A 20,154-nucleotide genomic window follows, 5' to 3' on the forward strand; every position below is an offset into this window, starting at 1 on the left:
CTACAACATTATATTTTGGGACTCTTAAATGTACCAACTGCACATTAAACCAAAATGTTAAGGAATGTTGATAGGATTTCATCACTGCCAAATGATTGGCTAGCACCTTCATTGCCTGTCTACAAGCAAGTTTGGCTCAGTTCCAACATTTCACTTATTTGGGTCAACAACACTGTCTGTCACTCTTATGTCACAGTCAATCTGAATGTTGCTGCATTAATGCTACCTTAAGGTTTAATGTGAGAAATAGAATTTTTGATAAGACTGTGATTGTAAGAAAATATGAAAGTAAATAATTACCAGTACTGTATTTACAAACAGACTGTGTTGTTTTTATCAAAGAAAGCTCTAGATAATTAAAACTATTCATATGTTATGACTTGGCCATACTATACAAAAAGTTAGGAACAGTCAACAGTACACGGTGTCAGTACTAAAACAATAGAATCAATAAAATGAACTCTATTGACAAGATTAGCTGGATATCTAAAGAACAGTAAAGTAAGTCGTTGGCGGTTAGTCTAAGAGCTGAGTTACTTGAGTCATATGTACAGTGGTGTAGCTAGAATTTAAAAAGAAGGGATTTAAAGGGAGTTTGTACATATGGACAGAGGAACGAACTCACAAAAATCTGATAATTGTGCGTTATGTCAAGTAGTAACAACCTGGTTGATAACTGTTAGACTGCTTTTAATAGTGTGGATTAATTTTTTCCAATTCATTTCCCTCTTCAGTAAATTATATTTTTGAGCTCCCATGTAAGATGACACATCATGTGACGTTATAACCCTTTTAGCCTCATCTTGGCAGCACCACTGGGTGTGTGACTGATATTGGTCAAACACAACCATCTCTTCAAATCTTTTTAGTCCATATTATTTATGAGCAAATCTGATATATTAAATGCATTTGAAAGTGTACACTACTAGAAAATTTAATAGCACCCATAAATAGATCTAAACAAATCATACTTTTGTAACTTGTCTTTCACAGAGAAAAATGTACAAAATCATAATGTTTCAAAAAGTAAAATTAACTTTTAATTTTATAAAATTTTTTAAAGGGCCATTTTAAAACTTTGTTCCTCTTGTTTACAAATGGTACTCTGTAAGATCTAGTGTTCAATAGTTAATAAAGCATTTACAATTATTTTAAAACCGTTGGGTAACAACTTGGCTAAAAGCAATACAAAATGAAACAAATATTGGAATATATGTTTGTTAATTTGCTTTAGATGATGAAATGAATAATTAGTGAATATAATGGGAAAACAATGATTCACATGAAAATTACATTTTAGATTAAAAATTCTGAAAAACTTTACTAATGCCAATGTTCGTAATATACTGTATGTATAGTGAAGCCATATATTATCATGTAATGGATAAAACCATTATACTAAAAAAGCATATAGGATAGGTAATGTCTAATAAAACTAAATATGATGTGGAATTTAACAATTTATATTAATATTCTCTGTATGTCTAAGATCTAAATTTATATTTTTAAAGTAGTGCTAAATTGGGAAAATGATAAATAAGCTCTATCAGTTACAAAAGGTTAAGGTTTCCCTGATACTCTCCATGCCTGAAAGAAACTCAAATAAAAGCCGATAATTTTTATACTGTCCAAATTGTATGAATAAATTGGTATGTACAATTTACATTTTATTTGGAAAGATAGATACAAATTGGTAACTGTGAACTTGCTCGCATTTTCAATGTAATGTGAATAGGTATGGCCTGCAAACTTTATTTCTCAAGGACAAAGAAATAATTTGTGACCAGTATTTTTTAACTTTATTCTGCCTGTTATCATGGGTGACTGGCCTCTTAGAGGTCTTTATCAAACAGAATAAGGAGGAGAGTCAATAAATTAAAGGTAAATTGTATTGATAAAAAGGCTTACTTGAACCTGCGCTATCTCTAACTCAGATCTAAATTCTAATATCTTAAACCACTCAGACATTGGCTCCCCTCACCTGATTTCCTACCTAATTAAAAAAATTAAACCAATGGAACTTTGAATTGACAACTACAAATATTCTTATTAATTCGATAACATGTTAAAACGTATTTTCACTTTAATCTCTCCTTCCTCCACATAAAAACAAGAATATATGTCATTTAATCCGGTTATTTTAATAAAACAAGGCTTGTACACAATACTTGTGAAAGAAATAATTCTTATGAAATATTGATAAAGTAGCATTGGTTAGTTCACTATTACACACAGAAATATAACCATAAACACAAACGAACATTGCCACAATGTAAGAATACATCCTGAGAAACAATGAAATTTATATATACTAGACGAGAATGCTTGAGGTACACAAGTTCACAAAACAACAAATGCAGAATGAGAGAAACTCCTCCCACGCCGCTGGTCTCCGTGAGTATCTTCCCTTGCTGTCTTAACATACATAGTAAAAGCATTTGCTTACCCTGTTATGGAATGAATAAGTATACTCCAACTTTAATGAGGATTTCTCAGGGGTAATTAAGAGTCTTCAGAAGATTGTATTATGTTATTGCATGCCTAACACCTTACTGCTAGTAATTTGCCAAATAAAAAGACTGTGTAAATAAATCAATGTCAAAAGTAGCCTAGTAATGGCACTTAAATTCAAATTTAAGTGATTATGTATATGGAAATGTGAAATCAAAGTATAGAAATAGAGATAAATTCTCAGTAAAAAATTATTTTAGGTAAAGAAGATAAATATTTTCTTCTCCAGCATTAATGATGTGAGAAAAACTACGCTGATTATAGTTAGTTTAAGAAACATGTTGAAGGTGTCTGATGGAATGTTTTCAAGCAGGTGTTAATGTGTTAGTATAAACACAAGACACTGAACTGACCGTCTGGCTGGCCCGACACATATGAGTAAGCCTCCGTTTCTTTGGCCCAAACAACCAACATAGCCTTGAATAGATCTTCAAGTTGACCTCGTAAGTTGGCATTTCTGCAGTCCGCTAGGGTAAAAATTTGTGCTTGTAAAATATTATTTTCTATATTTCACCATTTCTACTATGTCTAGTTAGTTTTTAAATAGAAAAAGCAGATGTGACAAAATTAATGCTATTTAATTTAACATTACAATTATATGTTTTTAAATTAAAATCATTATGGGAAATACTTTTCGCATTATGAAATTTTTACCTGTCCAAATAAAAAATCTACATAATTATATTAATTTAGTATAACCTTATTCTGCGATTTAGAAGGGAGAAGTGAGAATTGTATGCAAATCACGGACTGGTGCCAGATTGAAATCTGGATTTCACTTAAAATTAACTACAGAATTTGGCAAACTGACACAAATGCAATAAGTAAAAGAGCACAGGTGTAATATATTCTGCCAAAACTCTAGTTGGGCATGAAGTATGTGCAGAAAGAGCTGTTATTGTAGGGGCCTAAAAATAACTTTAAATTAGTGGTGACAAATCTATACAAGATGTAAGTGATAAACTGCTGGGATTTGCTCCACAGATAAAAATAAACCTCTCAGTTCTATAACATTATTTTTCAAAAAGCTTCATCCCTTCTAAGCTAGGATTTCCTCCCCAGGTTTGAAAAAATAAATAATATTTTTAAATAATGCGGACATTGGTAAATAGTAACGGTAATGGTTAATTGACCTCCAAGAAGCTCAGAGGACGTTGGTTGGAATTATTTAATAATCAGTATCTGTGTTTTCAAAAATATGCACTTGTACAAGAAATCAGTGATACCAATTTTTGATAATTTATAAATATTAAGGCTATCTACATATCTCTATATTCAATCTAGCATTAGGGTATTCCAAAAATTACCTAACTATTCTTCTTTCTCATCACAAACAAATTAAGTACAGTTCAAAATAGTTAAAACTTATTATTAGGAAATAAAAAATGTTTTCATGAATATGAAATTTGAACATTTATGGTATAAAATGAAGTAAAGCAAATGTACAGAGGAAAGAAAATAAATAAAACTTGTTTAATAAGATACTGTTCTACTTCAGTGTAGAAAATGTTTACTGTATTTACCTATATGAATTTCTTTATACTATTCTTGTCATCTATGATGTGCATTGGCTCAACATCACAAAAGATAACACTGTGTGTTTAGTAAAATGTTTAAAACATCAGTTATAGTTCACATCCAACGAATGTTGGAGGGTGCAAAATACAATATTAGCTTCTAAAAAGGTATTTCATAATAAATCCCCCTGTATTGTTTGAAACAGAAAATTTTCAAATGAAATAACTTTCTAATATGGTTTAATAGAGTATTAAAGCCAGTATTCAGGTAAACCATATCTTTGTAAAACTATATTCCATTTAAAATAAAATGTAAAAATATTAATAGCTGAAGTAAAACTGCTTAATAAGTTACTTTCTCAATTATTTTTACAAGTTGTCAACTAGTTTATATATGTTATATTATACTAGCCTTGAAGTAGATTACAATTACCTATTACATTTATATTTAATTTTAACATTTAGCTGATTGTGCATTTTTAGATTAATTGTTTAGCTACCATGTAACATTTTGAGGGTTTGAAGGTAGGAGCTTCTATGGATAACTTGCTCAGATGGGAATTCCCAGAATAACTGTCCAGATGTCAAGACAGTGGCATAGTACTTTAAATCTCTCGTGCCACTAGATAATCATAAATCATTGTAAATCATAACTCATTTTGTTGTCGGCTTTTAACTTGTTTCCCTTGTTTTTTTGTTTTTTTTGTTTTTGTTTTTTTTTAAAAAAAAGACTGCATGTGCAAATGCTCTATCCTAAATTTGTACTGTGAGTTACTGTTTTCTAAAAAACATGGCTCTATTGCTTTTTTTTAAGAAAATGTTAATAAAAGATTGATAATTGAATGATTGATTGAGATGTTATGGTGTTCCACTTCCCAATAAGAGGTAGTAGTATCCTCTAATTAGTACCAGTTAATGGGATATCGTTACTATTATTTACAATAAAATAATTATGAGTTATTTTAAACTTTGGAGGTTTGAGAGGCTCTAATACCAAAAAATTACCTTTTTATGATAACAAGCTGTATTTTCATATATAAAATACATCCTAGCAGGGATTTGGGATGTATTTTATTAACAAAATATGTAACAAGCAATCATAAAAGACTCTAACAAAATCAATCACTACGGGCTTGTTTATAAATCAATTAAAATTGTAACAAAAGCTAAATATTATAGGAGTCAGTTAAATAAATACTAAATGATTTAAGACTAACTGATTAGAATGTAACTGAACTTTCCATAGTACAATTTTCTATGATTTGTAAATAATTTATTTTAAAGGCTTATATAGTTTTACAGGTAAATATAAAATAAACATTCCAAATATATTTATAACAATGTTAAACTTTAACATATCAATAGCGAAAGTTAAGATTTTGGTGATTGCCTTTAGTTGATTTAATTAGTGATATCCCTAATTAGTGAAGGACTTATACCACTCCATAGTTTAAAAGTGCATTTGATTATAAAAGATAACTACTACTTTAAAATATTTTGGTTTTTAATGTCTTTAGAGAAATTTACTTTGTATGAAAACTAAAGAACAAAAGTTTCTTCAAATATTTAGCCATATTTATTGAGATCTACAAATTTCTGAGAATTATGAAAACGTGTGAAACTGCTAACCTGTTAAGAATGAATAAAGACAATGCTATATATATTTATTCAGTAAATATTATGTTGTTTGTTGAAACAAAATTAAAAATATAGATATTTAAATAAAAAATTCATTTTAATGTTCTGTATTTAAAAATGTTAATTGTATATTGTGTTTTAAAAGTACTAAATTAAGAGTAATGTTAATTTATCAAAGTAGTGTAGTTTAATAATATTCACTGTAAAACCAATAAAACTAGATACTAATATTCACTGTAAAACCAATAAAACTAGATACTTTCTAAAAAAAACAACTTTTCATAAGTTCATTTTTTAAACCTTCCAGTAAGTTTCAAAGAGTGAACAGAAAATGAGTTACAACACTTCCTGTTGATTAAGTATTGTATATAAAAATACTCACCAGCTACCATTTTAGAGAGAAAAAAGTAGAAACATGACTTCCGCAGGAAACTTGGCACTGAACTACATTGAAGACTAGAAGCAAAGCAAAATACACTGTGACTCCCCCACCAACCTGGTCTAAGTATACCTATGCAGTGGCACCTTATGACATTCTGTGGGCTATTTCGGTGCCAGTTTCTCTCAGAACAGTCAAGCATCAACTCGGCTGGATGAAATTTCATTTGGGAAGGTTGGTGGGCCATTGGACACTTTAGTAGTTGTGGCTGGCCTGTGGTAAGTGTAATTTTTGCAAGATCAGGAATACAGTGGCCAAACCACTTGTGAAATAAAACATCTTATGTTGTCAATAGGGATTTTGGTATTTAAAATTCCATGTACGCATGGAATGTATGTAAATTTATACGCATCTCAACAAATGCTGTATCAGTACAAAAGATTAGAACGTGCTACATGTCTCTGTAAAATTAGATATTTTGGTAAAATATATGGTAGTGAATTATGCAAATTGTAATCTCTACATTTTCTTGTAATCTCTATAAATTGTGATAATCCAGAACACTGTAATTATTTGAATGTCATAAAGTAAAATGCCTTATTTACACATTTTATATTCTCCTACCAAATTAGTGTGTTCTAATTATTTAATTTATTTAATAATTTCTCACATAAAATTATCCAGAATATCTTGTCATTTATTAGCATTTTAATTTATAAAAGATGAAAGGTCAAATAAACAGTCAGTGGTAAAAATTAGTTAGTATCTTAAGAAAACTCCATTTTTAGGTATACAATTACACATTGCAAAAAAAAGTGACCGGTATGAGGTATCTACATTTTTAAAACTGCCAAATTGTATATTCTTGCTATCAACTCAGATTTCTCAAATAACTAACATAAAAAGATTAATAAATAAAAGTAAGGTTTTCTTTAAACTCTTGGTATAGCACTGTGGTGTATTGACTATACCGTTGTCAACACTGACAGATGGAACTGAGGTAGAGTACTGTTCTATGTTCATCAATCTTTTCAAGTTAAAATTGATATTTAAAAGAATGCTTGGTTTATTTTCAGAGAGGCCTATTCACCCCAAAATCAATACATTCTTCCTTGGACTAAGAAAAACTATGTTCCAAATTCCAAGTCTCTAGGACCTTTCCACCAAGATTTATTGCACAGGTGGATAGACAGACAGACTAAAACATGATTTCAAGAACATCCTTTCCTTATAATAATAAGCATGCGGAAAGTGTCATGAATTTGGAATTGATATGGATTAATTTGATTATTTTTAAAAAGGCATTTAAAAGATCTTATCAAAATAAAACGAAATCTGCAAATAAATATAAAAACCTCTCTGAGAAACAAAGTGTTTGAACATTCAAAAGTAGCAGATAAGTATGTAATAATAAATTTAATATATAATAAATTAATACTCAAAAATTATTCCAAAAATTAACAGTAACAGATTTCACTTACAGATAGATGGGATTGAAATTTTCCAGCCCCTTCAGTAATTTTATACAGCTACACGCTCTTTTGATATATAGCTATACACTCCTTTTTAAACATAATACAACCATTTTTTTTTAACAGAATAATATATTGTTAACATAAATTAAGTAGTTTACTTCTGTGCCTCACTTACTTAATACTTGCATTTGCTGAAAAGGTTTGTGTTTTCGATACAATATTATTCTGTTGTATTCAGTACCTTAAAAGTTACAAAAACCCAAGATACATTTAATCTATAATAGAAAACAGGTAACAAGCAGAAGTACAGCTGCATCCTGATAAAGGGCATGGGTGGCATGGTTTAAAAACAGTTTATACTTACTAGATGTTTTAGGATAGGTACTAACAATTATGCTTGTTCGTGAAATCTAAGAATAATATAATGTTTGTTTATACTTATATTTCATATACAATAGTTGTCTGAAAGTGGAAGAAGTACAGGGTGGAGCGCGGTAATTTGCTGATTTGGAAATGAAATAAAAAAATTATGAACCTTAGAAAAAATTATTTTTTATTTTAATTACATTGAACAGTGAGGGAATTTTTAAATTACATGGTTTTAAATTATGTATCTGGCAAATGTTGACCTTCGGCATCCACACACTGCTTACGTTTTCTGAAGTTTTCATTAACTCTAACAAGCATGTCGACTGGTATTCTGCCAATTTCAGCCTCAATATTGTTCCTTAGGTCTTCCAAGGTGTTGGGACGGTTGATATACACCTTCGACTTCAGGTAACCCCAAAGGAAAAAATCGCATGGGGCTAAGTCTGGTGAGCGTGCCGGCCAGTTCACATCACCCCTCAAAGAGATAAGCCGTCCAGGAAACATTTGCCTCAAACAATTCATGGTAACCCTCGCTGTGTGTGCAGTGGCACCATCCTGTTGGAACCATGTATCCTCTAATTGCATTGCCTCAAGAGCCGGCTGAAAAAAATCCTGTATCATAGTCAAGTACCGTTCGGAGTTCACAGTTATGGCACGACGGTTATCCTGAAAAAAGTAAGGGCCAATGATGCCTACTCGTGATATGGCGCACCACACAGTGACGTGGTCCGAATGCAGAGGTCTCTGGTGGACTTCTCTGGGGTTTGTTTCACTTCAGTAGCGCATGTTTTGCTTGTTAACACACCCACTGAGGTGAAAATGTGCCTCATCAGAAAAGAACACAATTGTGTCACACGGTATAGTTGCAAGCATGCCTTCACAAGAAGTACGCCATGTCAAATAGTCCCGTGCTGACAATTGATGGACCAAGCACATTTTATACGGGTGAAATCTCAATTCATCATGAAGAATCCGGTGGAGAGAACGTCTTGAAATGCCAAGAGCAAGTGATTGCTTCCGAGCAGAGCGTTTTGGAGATTGCAGTACTGCTGCTCTAACTCTATCGATGTTTTCCGGTGTTGTAATCCTTCTCTGAGGTCCCCTTCGTACACATAACACATTCCCTGCTGTTCTGAATGCAGTTACCCAATTTACAATTGATTGCCGACCAGGAAAACGTCCGCGTGGGGGAACAGCGAATCGTAAACGAAAAGCACGCTGCACTACAATGATCGAGTGGGCATTTGAAAAATACGCTTCAACACAAAACGACCTCTCCTCTCGTGTCCACTGCATGATGGCAACTGGAACGCGGAGGAATACAAATCTCCCGTCAGCCACTATAAGCCACGCTCACTCTCCCCTCTCTTCGACCAACAGTGCTGCCACAGCCTGCAGTGCAAAAAAGCAAATTACCGCGCTCCACCCTGTACATACTTTGGATTCTTGTGCTCTTTTTGTTTATGGAGATTAATAGAGTCGAGATAATGTCATGAGATGCTTACCAAAGGACTTTGATGCTAAACGTTTATACATTTCCAAACTCGACTTTCGATGAACCATGCGATGAGTAATGGCCTGATATCGTCTCCTGAACTCTCTTTCCGATCCTGTAGAATCTACAGAGTCTCTTCTTGATGTTTCATCATCTTCTAAAACAAACAGGATAAGAATCACCCTTCTGCTTAATTATTTACAACATTTTGTTTATTACTCTGTCACTACTTTCTCCTATTATATGTGTTTAGGATGAAGAATTGTGATAGTACAAACATTTAATTTGATGAAAATATCCTTTCTGGGGTATCTCAAATTGGACAAAACGTGGACCACGAAAAGATCTATCTATATTGTGTGTGTTTGTGCCTGACCAGTGGCAACTCTTATATACTACACAAATAGTCCGGTTTATTACGCTTGCATATGTACCATCAATTCTTACATAAAATTTTTTCTTAATTATTCACAATTTTAAGACACATCCAAAATGCCATGTTTTCAGTCACTGCAACTTTTTTAATGATTTGTTGGTTTTATACAGGCTTTTTTATCAATTTAATATTTTTTTATGTTAAATCTATAATATTGTCTTTGTTCATTTTTAAATTTGATTGTTAACAGTTTATTGGCTGTTATTATTTATGACTTTATTTACCTATTGTTATAGTTTTCTCAAGCATTATTTATTGTTTTTTCCTACTTGTTTTGGTTTATATTTCACTCTTAAGCTTGCCAATCTTTGAATGATTTTATTTGTTATATATTTAATATTGTTTTAATCCTATTACTTCTAGTTTAGTTAGTTTAAGTTTATTATATCACTGCATGTAACTTTATATAAAAAGGCATTGCCATTGGTGGAATAAAAAACTTTCCATCTGATTTGTAAAACTTTTGAAATCATGTAATATTTGAGAAAAGTGAGGTCTTACTCTTATTAAGTCTTGTAACTTATATGTCATTTTCACATTCCATTAAAACTTGCAGAAGTTTTGATTTTATGAAACCAAATTTTTTATTGAAAACAAACTTAGATTTAGGATGTCAGTAAATCTTATTACTGGACCAAAGCATCTCAAGATAACACTTAGGTGCAAATTTGTACAAATCTTATAACAGGACACAAGTTTTTCCTAGCTTTAAAAAACACGGCTTATTTGCTCATAAAAGATCAGCTCTGAATGAGTAAGATCATCAAGCTTATTCACAGTATGCTTTCTCTCAATCCTACCTGAGGTTGTGAGGGGTCAAAGACAAACAGCAGAAGTAAATTAACAGTTGAAAGAGTTGCTGGTTTCGTCTTAAATGACATTCAGTGCATAATCAGCTAAGCAGATCTCTAAGAACCAACAGTGCATGTTTATCGTATCCAAAAGATCAAAAACAATTTTTAGTTAGTGGACATGCTAAATTTATTGCCAGAATTATTATTGATACGTTCAACTGTTAAAATTGAGGATGCTTGAAGAAGTGAATATGAAAAAAGGATATAAATAAATTTATTTTCTTTGTTAATGATCATTTTAACTATAATGCAAGACATATCACTGCAAGCCTGGCCATATGCTCAGTTACTTCACCCCTCTTCCTCCCTCAACTTATGGCATTGCCACATTGTCATATCAGTTGATTCTCAGTATGAAGTGATGCAACGATGTCTCGTTTCTTACCGGTTACTTAAATCCGTTTTGATCTTCAGCGTTCAATTATTCTACAAGTTTTTATTTCGTTTTATTATTATTATTGCTCACATACTGTGTAAAAACATGTTAATTTTAACTGTGAAAGTAAACGATTCAGGATAGAAGAGCAATTGTTGAATTTAATCGATTATCTAATCATTAATTATTCTTCCATTAATATCTGGCAACACAATGCCACAACCCAAGCGTGCATTGTTTTGTACTAAAGTTGCTCATGTTAGTGCAAAAACATAAAATACATCAACAACAATTAAAATTAACTAAGTTAACACAAATTGTATTTAATAATACATCTTGTATCTATATATACAAATGAGAGTAATTAATAACCTCTGTCAATGGAAAAAGGTATGGATGTTAAAGAAAATTAATCATTTAATAAAAATCACATTTTGACAAAATATTATTATTTAAACTAAATTTAACTAATTAAATAATATCAGACCACTTTGTTAAACAGTGTATCAAATGAAAATTAATTAAAATTTTAAATTCAACTAATCCCTATTAAAGGTCTTAATTTTTTATAAAACCTGTTTGTTGATCAGCTGTGAAATGGGTAATATTTAGAACTTCAGTGTAAAGCAACAAAATTAGTGAGATAATAATAGGACTCTTGAAAATACCAGCCTCCCAATTCTCACTTATGTTTGAAATCATATTAATATATTAAATAAGTTGAAGGCCAAAACAACTTTTGTTTAATGTATAAAATGGAGATGACTTTGGTTGATTTGCAAAGATTACTGAAAAATGTCTAAAAATATTCTGGTACAATCACCAATCTTTTGTTGTTAAAAGCAAACTCAAAACAATGAGTTGGCATATGGTGGTGTAAATAACAAAAGTATTTCATATTTATTTTATTTCAATTGAACATTATTTTAAAGTAAAAAATGTACAAGTTCAATGACATTTTTCCACAAACTAACTAACCTTTACTGGTAGGCCTCTGCCAGACTTGAAGTTCCTCATTGTCACCAATATATACCCAGGTAGAACTGTGGTAGGAATCTGCGTAAATCCCACAATCATCGTCATCAGAACACAGGCTGCTGGGACTGCACCTTAACTTCTCCATACTTGCATCAGTAGACCTGGTCAGTGGCCTGTCACATATATGAGTATTTAGTTGTAAAATATAAAACTGATAAGAATCATGATATTAATTAAACAATTAACAATAAACATGTACACACCTTGAATGATATGAATACTCAGTAGCACTGCGATGTATTTAATACAGGAGTATGAATTTTTACCATACATAAATGTAAATAAATCTTTTGAACTGAGAATTGTACCACAATAAATTGTTACATATTTTTACTTAGAATGTTTACAGCTCTATTATCTTAAAACCAATATGCTGCCACTTACTGGTATCTTGGGTGTATATAAGGCTAAGAAGGAGGTTCAAGCCCACCCTGAAATTTTGAGACATACATTAAATTATGTATGTCTCAACACATAGTAGTTTGTTTCAAGCTAGAACATGTTTTTGAGTCTTACAGCTCAAAAAACTCCAGTGGGAAGATGCCTGAGCCTGTATTTTAGGAGGGAATTTTATAGTTCTTAAACCACTCAGTGAATCTCACCCAAATAATTTTCTGTCTGCCAATGACTGATATTATTGATTTTAATAGAACATATTCTAATAAACAAAGGTTCCTGTGTGCATTAAATGAAGAGAAGTGAACTATCTTTATGAACATAGTTCTTCTCATTATGTGTTATTGTTATTGCTTATTCTTATTTTCCAAGTGGTCATGTACTTTACAATCCCTAAACTGCATTTGGTTCTACCAGTTTTATTAGTTTTCAATTTTGAATTCTATACTAATTCAATCAGTCTGTCAATTAATTTCTTGCTTTCGTAAATGTAGGCTTTATAATCATCCATTCTGTGATGAACCTACCTTACTTTCTCCTTTTTCTCCTCCCTGCCCCGCTCTTCAGATTTAGCCCTAACTGCTTCGGCATGTACTCTGGCCTGGTGTCTCCTCTCCTCAGAACGGAACCGTTTGTCTGCTTTCTTGTATAGTCTGGGTGCCGGAGTGGTGGCTCGGTCTCTGTGGGCAGGTCGGGGTGAGTCTGCAAACCCTGCTGGTGGCTGGACAATTGTCTCTCTTACACCATTGTTGCGATCATTTCCATTACTCTCCCCACTTCCAACAACACCTGCTAACTGTTAACATCAACATAAAATATTGTTCACAGAAATATCATCAGTAGTAATAGATCACATGAAAGAAATATGATATTATTAAATATATGAGTTATTAGGATTATTAGATCTTATTATAATATTTATAAAATGGAAATAAAAAAAAGGTAAAACGGGTATAAATGTTAATTTCTGATCATGATGTACTGACATTCAATTTGTTTTTTTTTTCTCAAATTTATGAATCAAACTCACCAAGATATTATTTGGTAACTGCTATTAAGATTTCAGTGAGTTCATGGTGCTGTTGATTCCTTGTTAGGAAGGAATTAATGGTTATTGTGTTTCGAGAGAACATGTTAAAATTGTAACTGGAATGTAAATTTTTCTCAACACACTGTACTGTATACGATAAAGTTTGCTGTAAACATAAATCAAAGGCATTAAGTTTTTTGAGAATCACCATGTCACAATATAAATTTTATACAGTAGCGTATATCTTATTTCATAACATAAGGTAAATAATATCTGTAATTAATAAAAAATGACTATACTGCTTTTGAGTAATTTTGATAACTATGTAATTGGCTGAGCATTAGCGAAACCTATTACTCGAGGTGCTGAAAAAATATGATTTCTTTCTGTCTGTGTGTCTATCGAATGATACCTGTCTGTCTGGTTGCATGATACCTTGAGAACAAATTATCTATATTTACATGAAACATCATTTTGATATAAGCAACATCGATGGTTCAATCATGATGCATGTTACTCCGTGGGATTTTGCTAAGTGCTTGCTGTTTTAAATTGGTCTTATGACAATGACAAAAATTAGGAAATTGCAGAATAAATGAAATAACTGAGTAAAATTATATGACTTTTTAACATGTGACATAAATAAACTTAAGAAATATGCTATAAACTTTAAATTTTGAACTTAAGTGAAGCCTGTTAAAGAAATATATGATATGGTGTTTTCTTAACTTGTATAATTATAACTTTGAATACATTACATACCGGAGGTGAAGTATTGACATTGCGCCCACAGTGGTGGCAGGTGGCCTGTTCGGTTAGGGTGGCAGTGGCACTACTATGTTCACTATAGAAAACCGAGTCACTCCCAGGGCTAACTGAGCGCAAACTCTCAGCACTCAGTGCTTTCAACCGAGCAGCATCTGGACTGGTGATACCCTTCACAACCAGAAAACAATGTTGATATTAAATGAATCTTAAAAAAGTATGTATCAATAATTTGTCACAAAGTTCAGAAAAAATTTGATGATTGAGTGAATTCCAAAACATGTAAGTTTTATATTTGCTCTTAAAGTTTCACTGAACCATGCGACAATTAGAGAGCTGTTTCAAATGTGATGATATTAATGCTCTACCTCTATAACTGTTTTTTTTTTTTATTAAGTTGCTACCAATATCCACAAATTGTATAGCATAGGGTAAATAGATATTATCAGTGAATTAGAATGCTACTCCAATTTTCTAGGAAACTATTAAGGCTATAAAGATGCTCATAAGCTTAAATCTATAAGTATTGTCTCCTAATAAAATAATTTTACAATATTTACCATAGAAAATCTACATTTAACTTACCTAACCCTAACTTATGTAAAACACATCAGCAATACTTCCATCAGGTACCATAATTGGGTTTTGTCAATTAATGTACTGATCCTTGTATGATAATTTAAAAAGGAAGGACTGAACCAACTATGAAAAAAAAATTAAGTGACAGACAAAACACACAACTACACACAATGTGTTTGCATCAATCTTCTTCTAAGTTTTCCAAATCAGAAAGCGTTGAACATTGTTAACACAATTAAAATCTTAAATTTTTTTAGCCTCCATGTGGAAAGCCATTTGCAGTCAACAGTAAGTTGTTTATACATTAATAATTGTGGCAGATGCCATAGTACGTGCTGTTAGAAAATAACTCAGTATTAAACCGAAGTGAAGATAATTTTACATAGGGCCTAAACATCTTGCTTTACATGTTAACATTATACAAATTCTGGCATGACAACAGTTTTTACAAATGTTTCTGGCAATGTTTTTACATGCATAGTATTGTCAGATGTTTCAGTCTAATGTATGAGAATATAAAAAAGGCTCTTGTCAGTAATGCTGAATTATTTCAAGGTTTTAATTGTGTTAGCAATGTTTGCAACTCACTGTGGACCATAAAACTTAGAGGGTAGTTTAGGCATAGTACTGATTACTTAAGATCATGGACTAAGTGTGCTATGATAAATAACTCAAAATATGTTCTAAAGACTAGGACTGTTAATCATTTCTGGAGTTTACAGTCACTGAAAGGGTCAATGTTAGCTCATTTTCCTTATACAATGTTGCTGGAAACTACTGGAAACATTAGTTTTAGTACTTGTTATCAGAACACACAACCTTTGTGTAAATTAATGGTTCAAGCAGATTTCTTTTAGAAAAATGGCTTTACTCATATTAACAGCAAAATACTGGTTACATACCAAACTCAGCTCTTTAGTGTAGACATCTCATTGTCTCCCCATTTTCCATTTACATTTTCACTCATCTAAGCACTAAATTGACAAGGGTTTGGCGCTATTGGAGAAACTGGGCATCCCAGAAACATTGTCAAAAGTGCAGAAAACATCCTATCTTTCATTATGCAATCCATCCATCTGAGTCTTCCCTTGTAAAAACTCCAAAGATTGTCAATAGGATTTAGTCTTAGAATCGTAACCATTCCATTTGCCTGCAGCGATCTACAACCATTAGTCTACGAGACTATACTAGATAAAAAGTAAAACGTGTATAGTTTAATAATAATAATTTTATTACTACAAATGTTTGTTATTAAACTACAAAACTTATTACAAATATATAAGACAAAACTTGTACTAAACAATGAAAAATAATAATTTTCCTACCAATATGAAATACTATGTCTTGCTTATGTCATATTTATAAGTTTTCCTTTTTTAAAGAATACAAACTACTTACAAAACTAAAAACTCCTTAATAACTTTGTAAACTTATTAATTTGACTATATGTTACAGATATTTACATATTTTGCTTATCTTATTTACTTTATTAAATGTATGGTGTGAGAGTATAGTAAAAAACAAAAACAGAACAAAGTCAAATAACAATTCATATTGAGTTGAACCTAAATGTAAATAATGAAAAAGTAAATAACTAACAACAAGTAATAAAACTTAACTAAGTAATAAGTACATATAAATAACTTAAAAGTGTTTTAATTTTTTTTTATTATAATTATGTGTCAGCCACACAGATGTGTCTGATGTTCAAGGCAAATATGACGCTGGAAGTAATAACATTTATATTGCATTCTTCTTTTTTGAAAGGGCAAATATAACATATTTTTCCTTCTTTTTCTTTTGACAACAACTTTCTTGACTAGATTTGTAATGGATTCATTACCACTTGTCTCTGAGACTACAAATGAAAGTTAAACAAACATAACATAAAACTACCAATGATCTCGTGTAAATCACATGAAGGGAATTAACAGGTAATAGGGATCGAGGAATAGAAGAGAGTTCAGGATCCTAACTCATCCATAATATAGAGAACCTAGCTTTCCTGGAAAATCGCGTTATATGGCAGACAATGCTTACGAATCTAGGGTTAAGCCAGGGCAGTCTCATGGGTAATATTTAAACCATGATTTGTGAAGAATTTATTTACTATTTCGGTTGTTTGACAGGGTGCCATAAATCCTGTTTAAAAATTCCTGAAGCAATATGGACACAGTTTCGGAATTACTTCAAAATGCACTTCTTCAATGTATCACTCACTATTCATCATTCAATTTACTAGTACAACTGTTCCAGGTCCAAGAAAGTAGAAACATTCATTAAAAATTCTTTTTGAGTGTGTGCATTCATTATAAAACACTTTCATTTGGAATCAACACTTTCCTCCAATTTTTCTTAGTCTTATGTTTGTATTTTCTTGCTTAGTTTAACCAATTTTTCTTCATTGACTTCAGTTCAATTTCATTTTTTGACTTCAGTTAGCAGTAACGTTGTTTCTTCACTGACTGGAGCAAGCTGGTGTGACATGAACTGGTAGATCCCTCATCATGTGTCAACACACCAAAATGAGTTTGAAATTTTCTTCAACTTTACATTCTTGCTCATAGCTCTTTGACTCAAATATCACTTAGTAGCAATATCTGTCCAAGTTAGGGAAGTGTTTTCACTCAATGTTATAATAGCCAGCCACTTTCTTGGCATGCCAACCATGGCTAACACAAAGACAAAGATTTGACCAGGTTGTTTTGAACTGAGCAATAATAATAAAGGTAGTAAACATAGAAATAAAATTGCATTTTCTGGCAGAAAGTGTGAACAATTACAGCTATTAACTTTAATAAAAACTTTAAAAAAATATGTAACAGTCCAGCCAAGCAAGAAATTCTTGAAAATAAAAATGATGCACCTAGATTCCATTAATTTACGAAAGGCTATTTTTAACAAAGGATTTCTTTGTAATAAGTAATTCAGGATGGATACTAACCTTTGGTTTACCTCTTCTACTCGGACTTCCACCTGGGCTTCTGACTGCTTCATGTCCAGGGTACAGACGAGAATTAGTTCTCAATGTGTTGTTGTCCTCTGGAGCTACTGGACTTGGTGATTTGGGAGCTAAAGAGCTTCTTCTCCGATTATTTTCATCACCACTATTACTCCTTCTTCTCATACTATAAAAACAAGAAGTTGGCCAACATTTTGTCTTGGTATTAAGCTACATTTTTGAACAGCATAACTGAATTATTATTATTGGTTTTGCTAATTTTAATGTTCTATAAGAACTAATATTGAATTATAAACAAATTTACTGCCTCATTACTTGTCATAGAATCCTGTGAGATGTCTCATTTTAAAGGTATGCCAGATGCATCCAAATGTATTTTTCATTTTGAAGTGAACGTTTTTACATTGGATTAACTTATACGCTGGGAGTGTTTCGTTTAGACTAAACAAAATAACTTCTAAGCAAAGCTTCTCACAAAACTTCAATATTTGTTACCACATTACTCACAATGTTTCAATACAAATTATTATGAACCAGTAATCAGATGTTTTATTTATGTCCAAAAGTTTTCATTTTTTGTGGCCTCATGCACACCTAATATTTTTCACAATATTAATTATACTATAAAACATAAATACTACAATTATTAATTAGGAAGTAAATAATATATAAAACTGATCTTACTATTATTTAAAATTTTACTCTGTAAAAACCTAAGGCATTTAGATGCCTTTATATAATATAGTTTATAATATCACTGACTTTCAAGGAGGAAAATAGAAACAAATGGAACTAAACAGAAGTATGATTACCATATAAGGACATATTTAAAAATATTTTATACTTGGAACTTATTTACCCAAAATTAAAAACATATAGTAATTTCTGTATCAAAACATAGTTTTGGTTTGTCTAAAGATCCTGTAATGCACTAAACATTCCAAATATAGCTATGAAATATGTAAGTTTTGTGCAACATAGTGTAAACCTGATATGACAAACTGCTTTGCATGTATTGCTGTTGTCTAGGGAGCAATTACAGAAATAATGAAAAACAAATTTAGGAATAACTGACATATATTGAGGTTTGTAAAAACTGATCACATTATGAAAACATTACAGATATTTTTGTACAAATTTTCTTTTTTGTAAATAGATTCCTATTATGATTTAAGTTGTGTTAGATGAATAATCCCAAATATGTACCATGCTTTTCCAGCTATGATGGTTATTCTAGTAAAGGTTGATTATGTGTCAGTGTACACACTACAGATATACTTGTTTGAATTTGTTAAACAATTAAAGAGAAGGTATGAAGAAATATGAACTAAAGTACAGAATAAAATAATAAGTAATTGTTTAAACTGAGTTAAGGGGAAAAAATTAAGATTGGAAAACCAATCATACAGTATTACAAAGAAAATAGAAACCCTAACCTTGTGGTTTTATTTCTTTTAATTTTGCACAAATGTATACTTTTGTAAAATTTCTACTGATGGAATGTGATTATAGTACAAAGTAAGATAGGTGACCTGATACTAACCGATTATGAGAAGTTGGGCTGCGTCCACCAGACTTGCGTCGAGTGCGGCGTTGTCGACCGCAGGCACACTCACCACTTGAATCCTCAGATGACTCTCCACCCATACCATTGCTGACAACAACCTGTCGAGTCCCAATCTTCTGTCAGTGCAATATGCAATCATTAAAACCTATATAGTTACTTAGTGAAAGGCTAAATTGTGATGAGAACGAGAGCATTTAATGAAATGGAAACATTGAAGATTCTATAAAAATCACCAAGTAATATTTTAAAGTAATATTTGAAAACTCTACCTGAGTAGGAGTGTGTTTTCCAGAAGGCTGAATTGGGCTCTGTGTTTTACCTTTAGGCCGTTTTGGCACCTCTTGTTCTGCCTCTCTGTTTGGAGATTTGTGCTGAGGAAATACTCCACGTTGAGGAGTAATCACTGAAATTCAGAAAAATTTGAATGAACTTTTACTACAAAGTACATATTTAAAAGCAAATTCCACATCAACAGCACTGCATATACAACAGTCTTGAATTAACTAGTCCTTGATAGAAATAAATAAATATTTATTTACACTGTATTTAAACTTAACAACTGCTTTTCAAACCAACTGTTGTCCACTAAATTACAAATTAATTCATATGGATAAAATCAAACTTAATCTAAAATATAAAGAAATTGTTACGGTATTACAATAAGAAAAACTAATTACTAATTTCATTATTTAATGCTATTAGTTTTCACCAAAACTACACTTTGACTTGCAAAGGAGGTAATTGAATAATTTACGGCAGTACAAATA

General features: G+C 31.4%; 1 protein-coding gene and 1 long non-coding RNA gene across 3 annotated transcripts in view; one reads left to right on the forward strand and one right to left on the reverse strand.

Moving 5' to 3' along the window:
• The window catches only part of LOC124362813, a 650,255-nt gene that overhangs the window by 20,732 nt on the left and 609,369 nt on the right, over positions 1–20,154 (reverse strand). The window contains exons 18-24 of one of the 2 annotated variants that reach the window (XM_046817643.1): positions 19,657–19,790; positions 19,364–19,485; positions 17,803–17,986; positions 14,277–14,450; positions 13,012–13,280; positions 12,029–12,201; positions 9,395–9,538 (exon numbers count right to left, since the gene is read on the reverse strand). In XM_046817643.1, coding sequence (XP_046673599.1) covers positions 9,395–9,538; positions 12,029–12,201; positions 13,012–13,280; positions 14,277–14,450; positions 17,803–17,986; positions 19,364–19,485; positions 19,657–19,790 — 1,200 coding nt within the window. Of the gene's footprint in view, positions 1–9,352; positions 9,542–12,028; positions 12,202–13,011; positions 13,281–14,276; positions 14,451–17,802; positions 17,987–19,363; positions 19,486–19,656; positions 19,791–20,154 lie in introns of those variants that run through there. The other variant, XM_046817642.1, reaches the window with a different exon arrangement.
• Positions 6,129–20,154, forward strand: part of LOC124362820 — a 35,512-nt gene continuing 21,486 nt past the window's right edge. Inside the window, exons 1-2 of the long non-coding RNA XR_006922500.1 lie at positions 6,129–6,327; positions 12,041–12,192. This is a non-coding gene — a long non-coding RNA (uncharacterized LOC124362820). The remainder of the gene's footprint in view (positions 6,328–12,040; positions 12,193–20,154) is intronic.

Source organism: Homalodisca vitripennis, chromosome 5, assembly GCF_021130785.1.
Source record: "Homalodisca vitripennis isolate AUS2020 chromosome 5, UT_GWSS_2.1, whole genome shotgun sequence".
In the NCBI taxonomy this organism is placed as follows: domain Eukaryota; kingdom Metazoa; phylum Arthropoda; class Insecta; order Hemiptera; family Cicadellidae; genus Homalodisca; species Homalodisca vitripennis.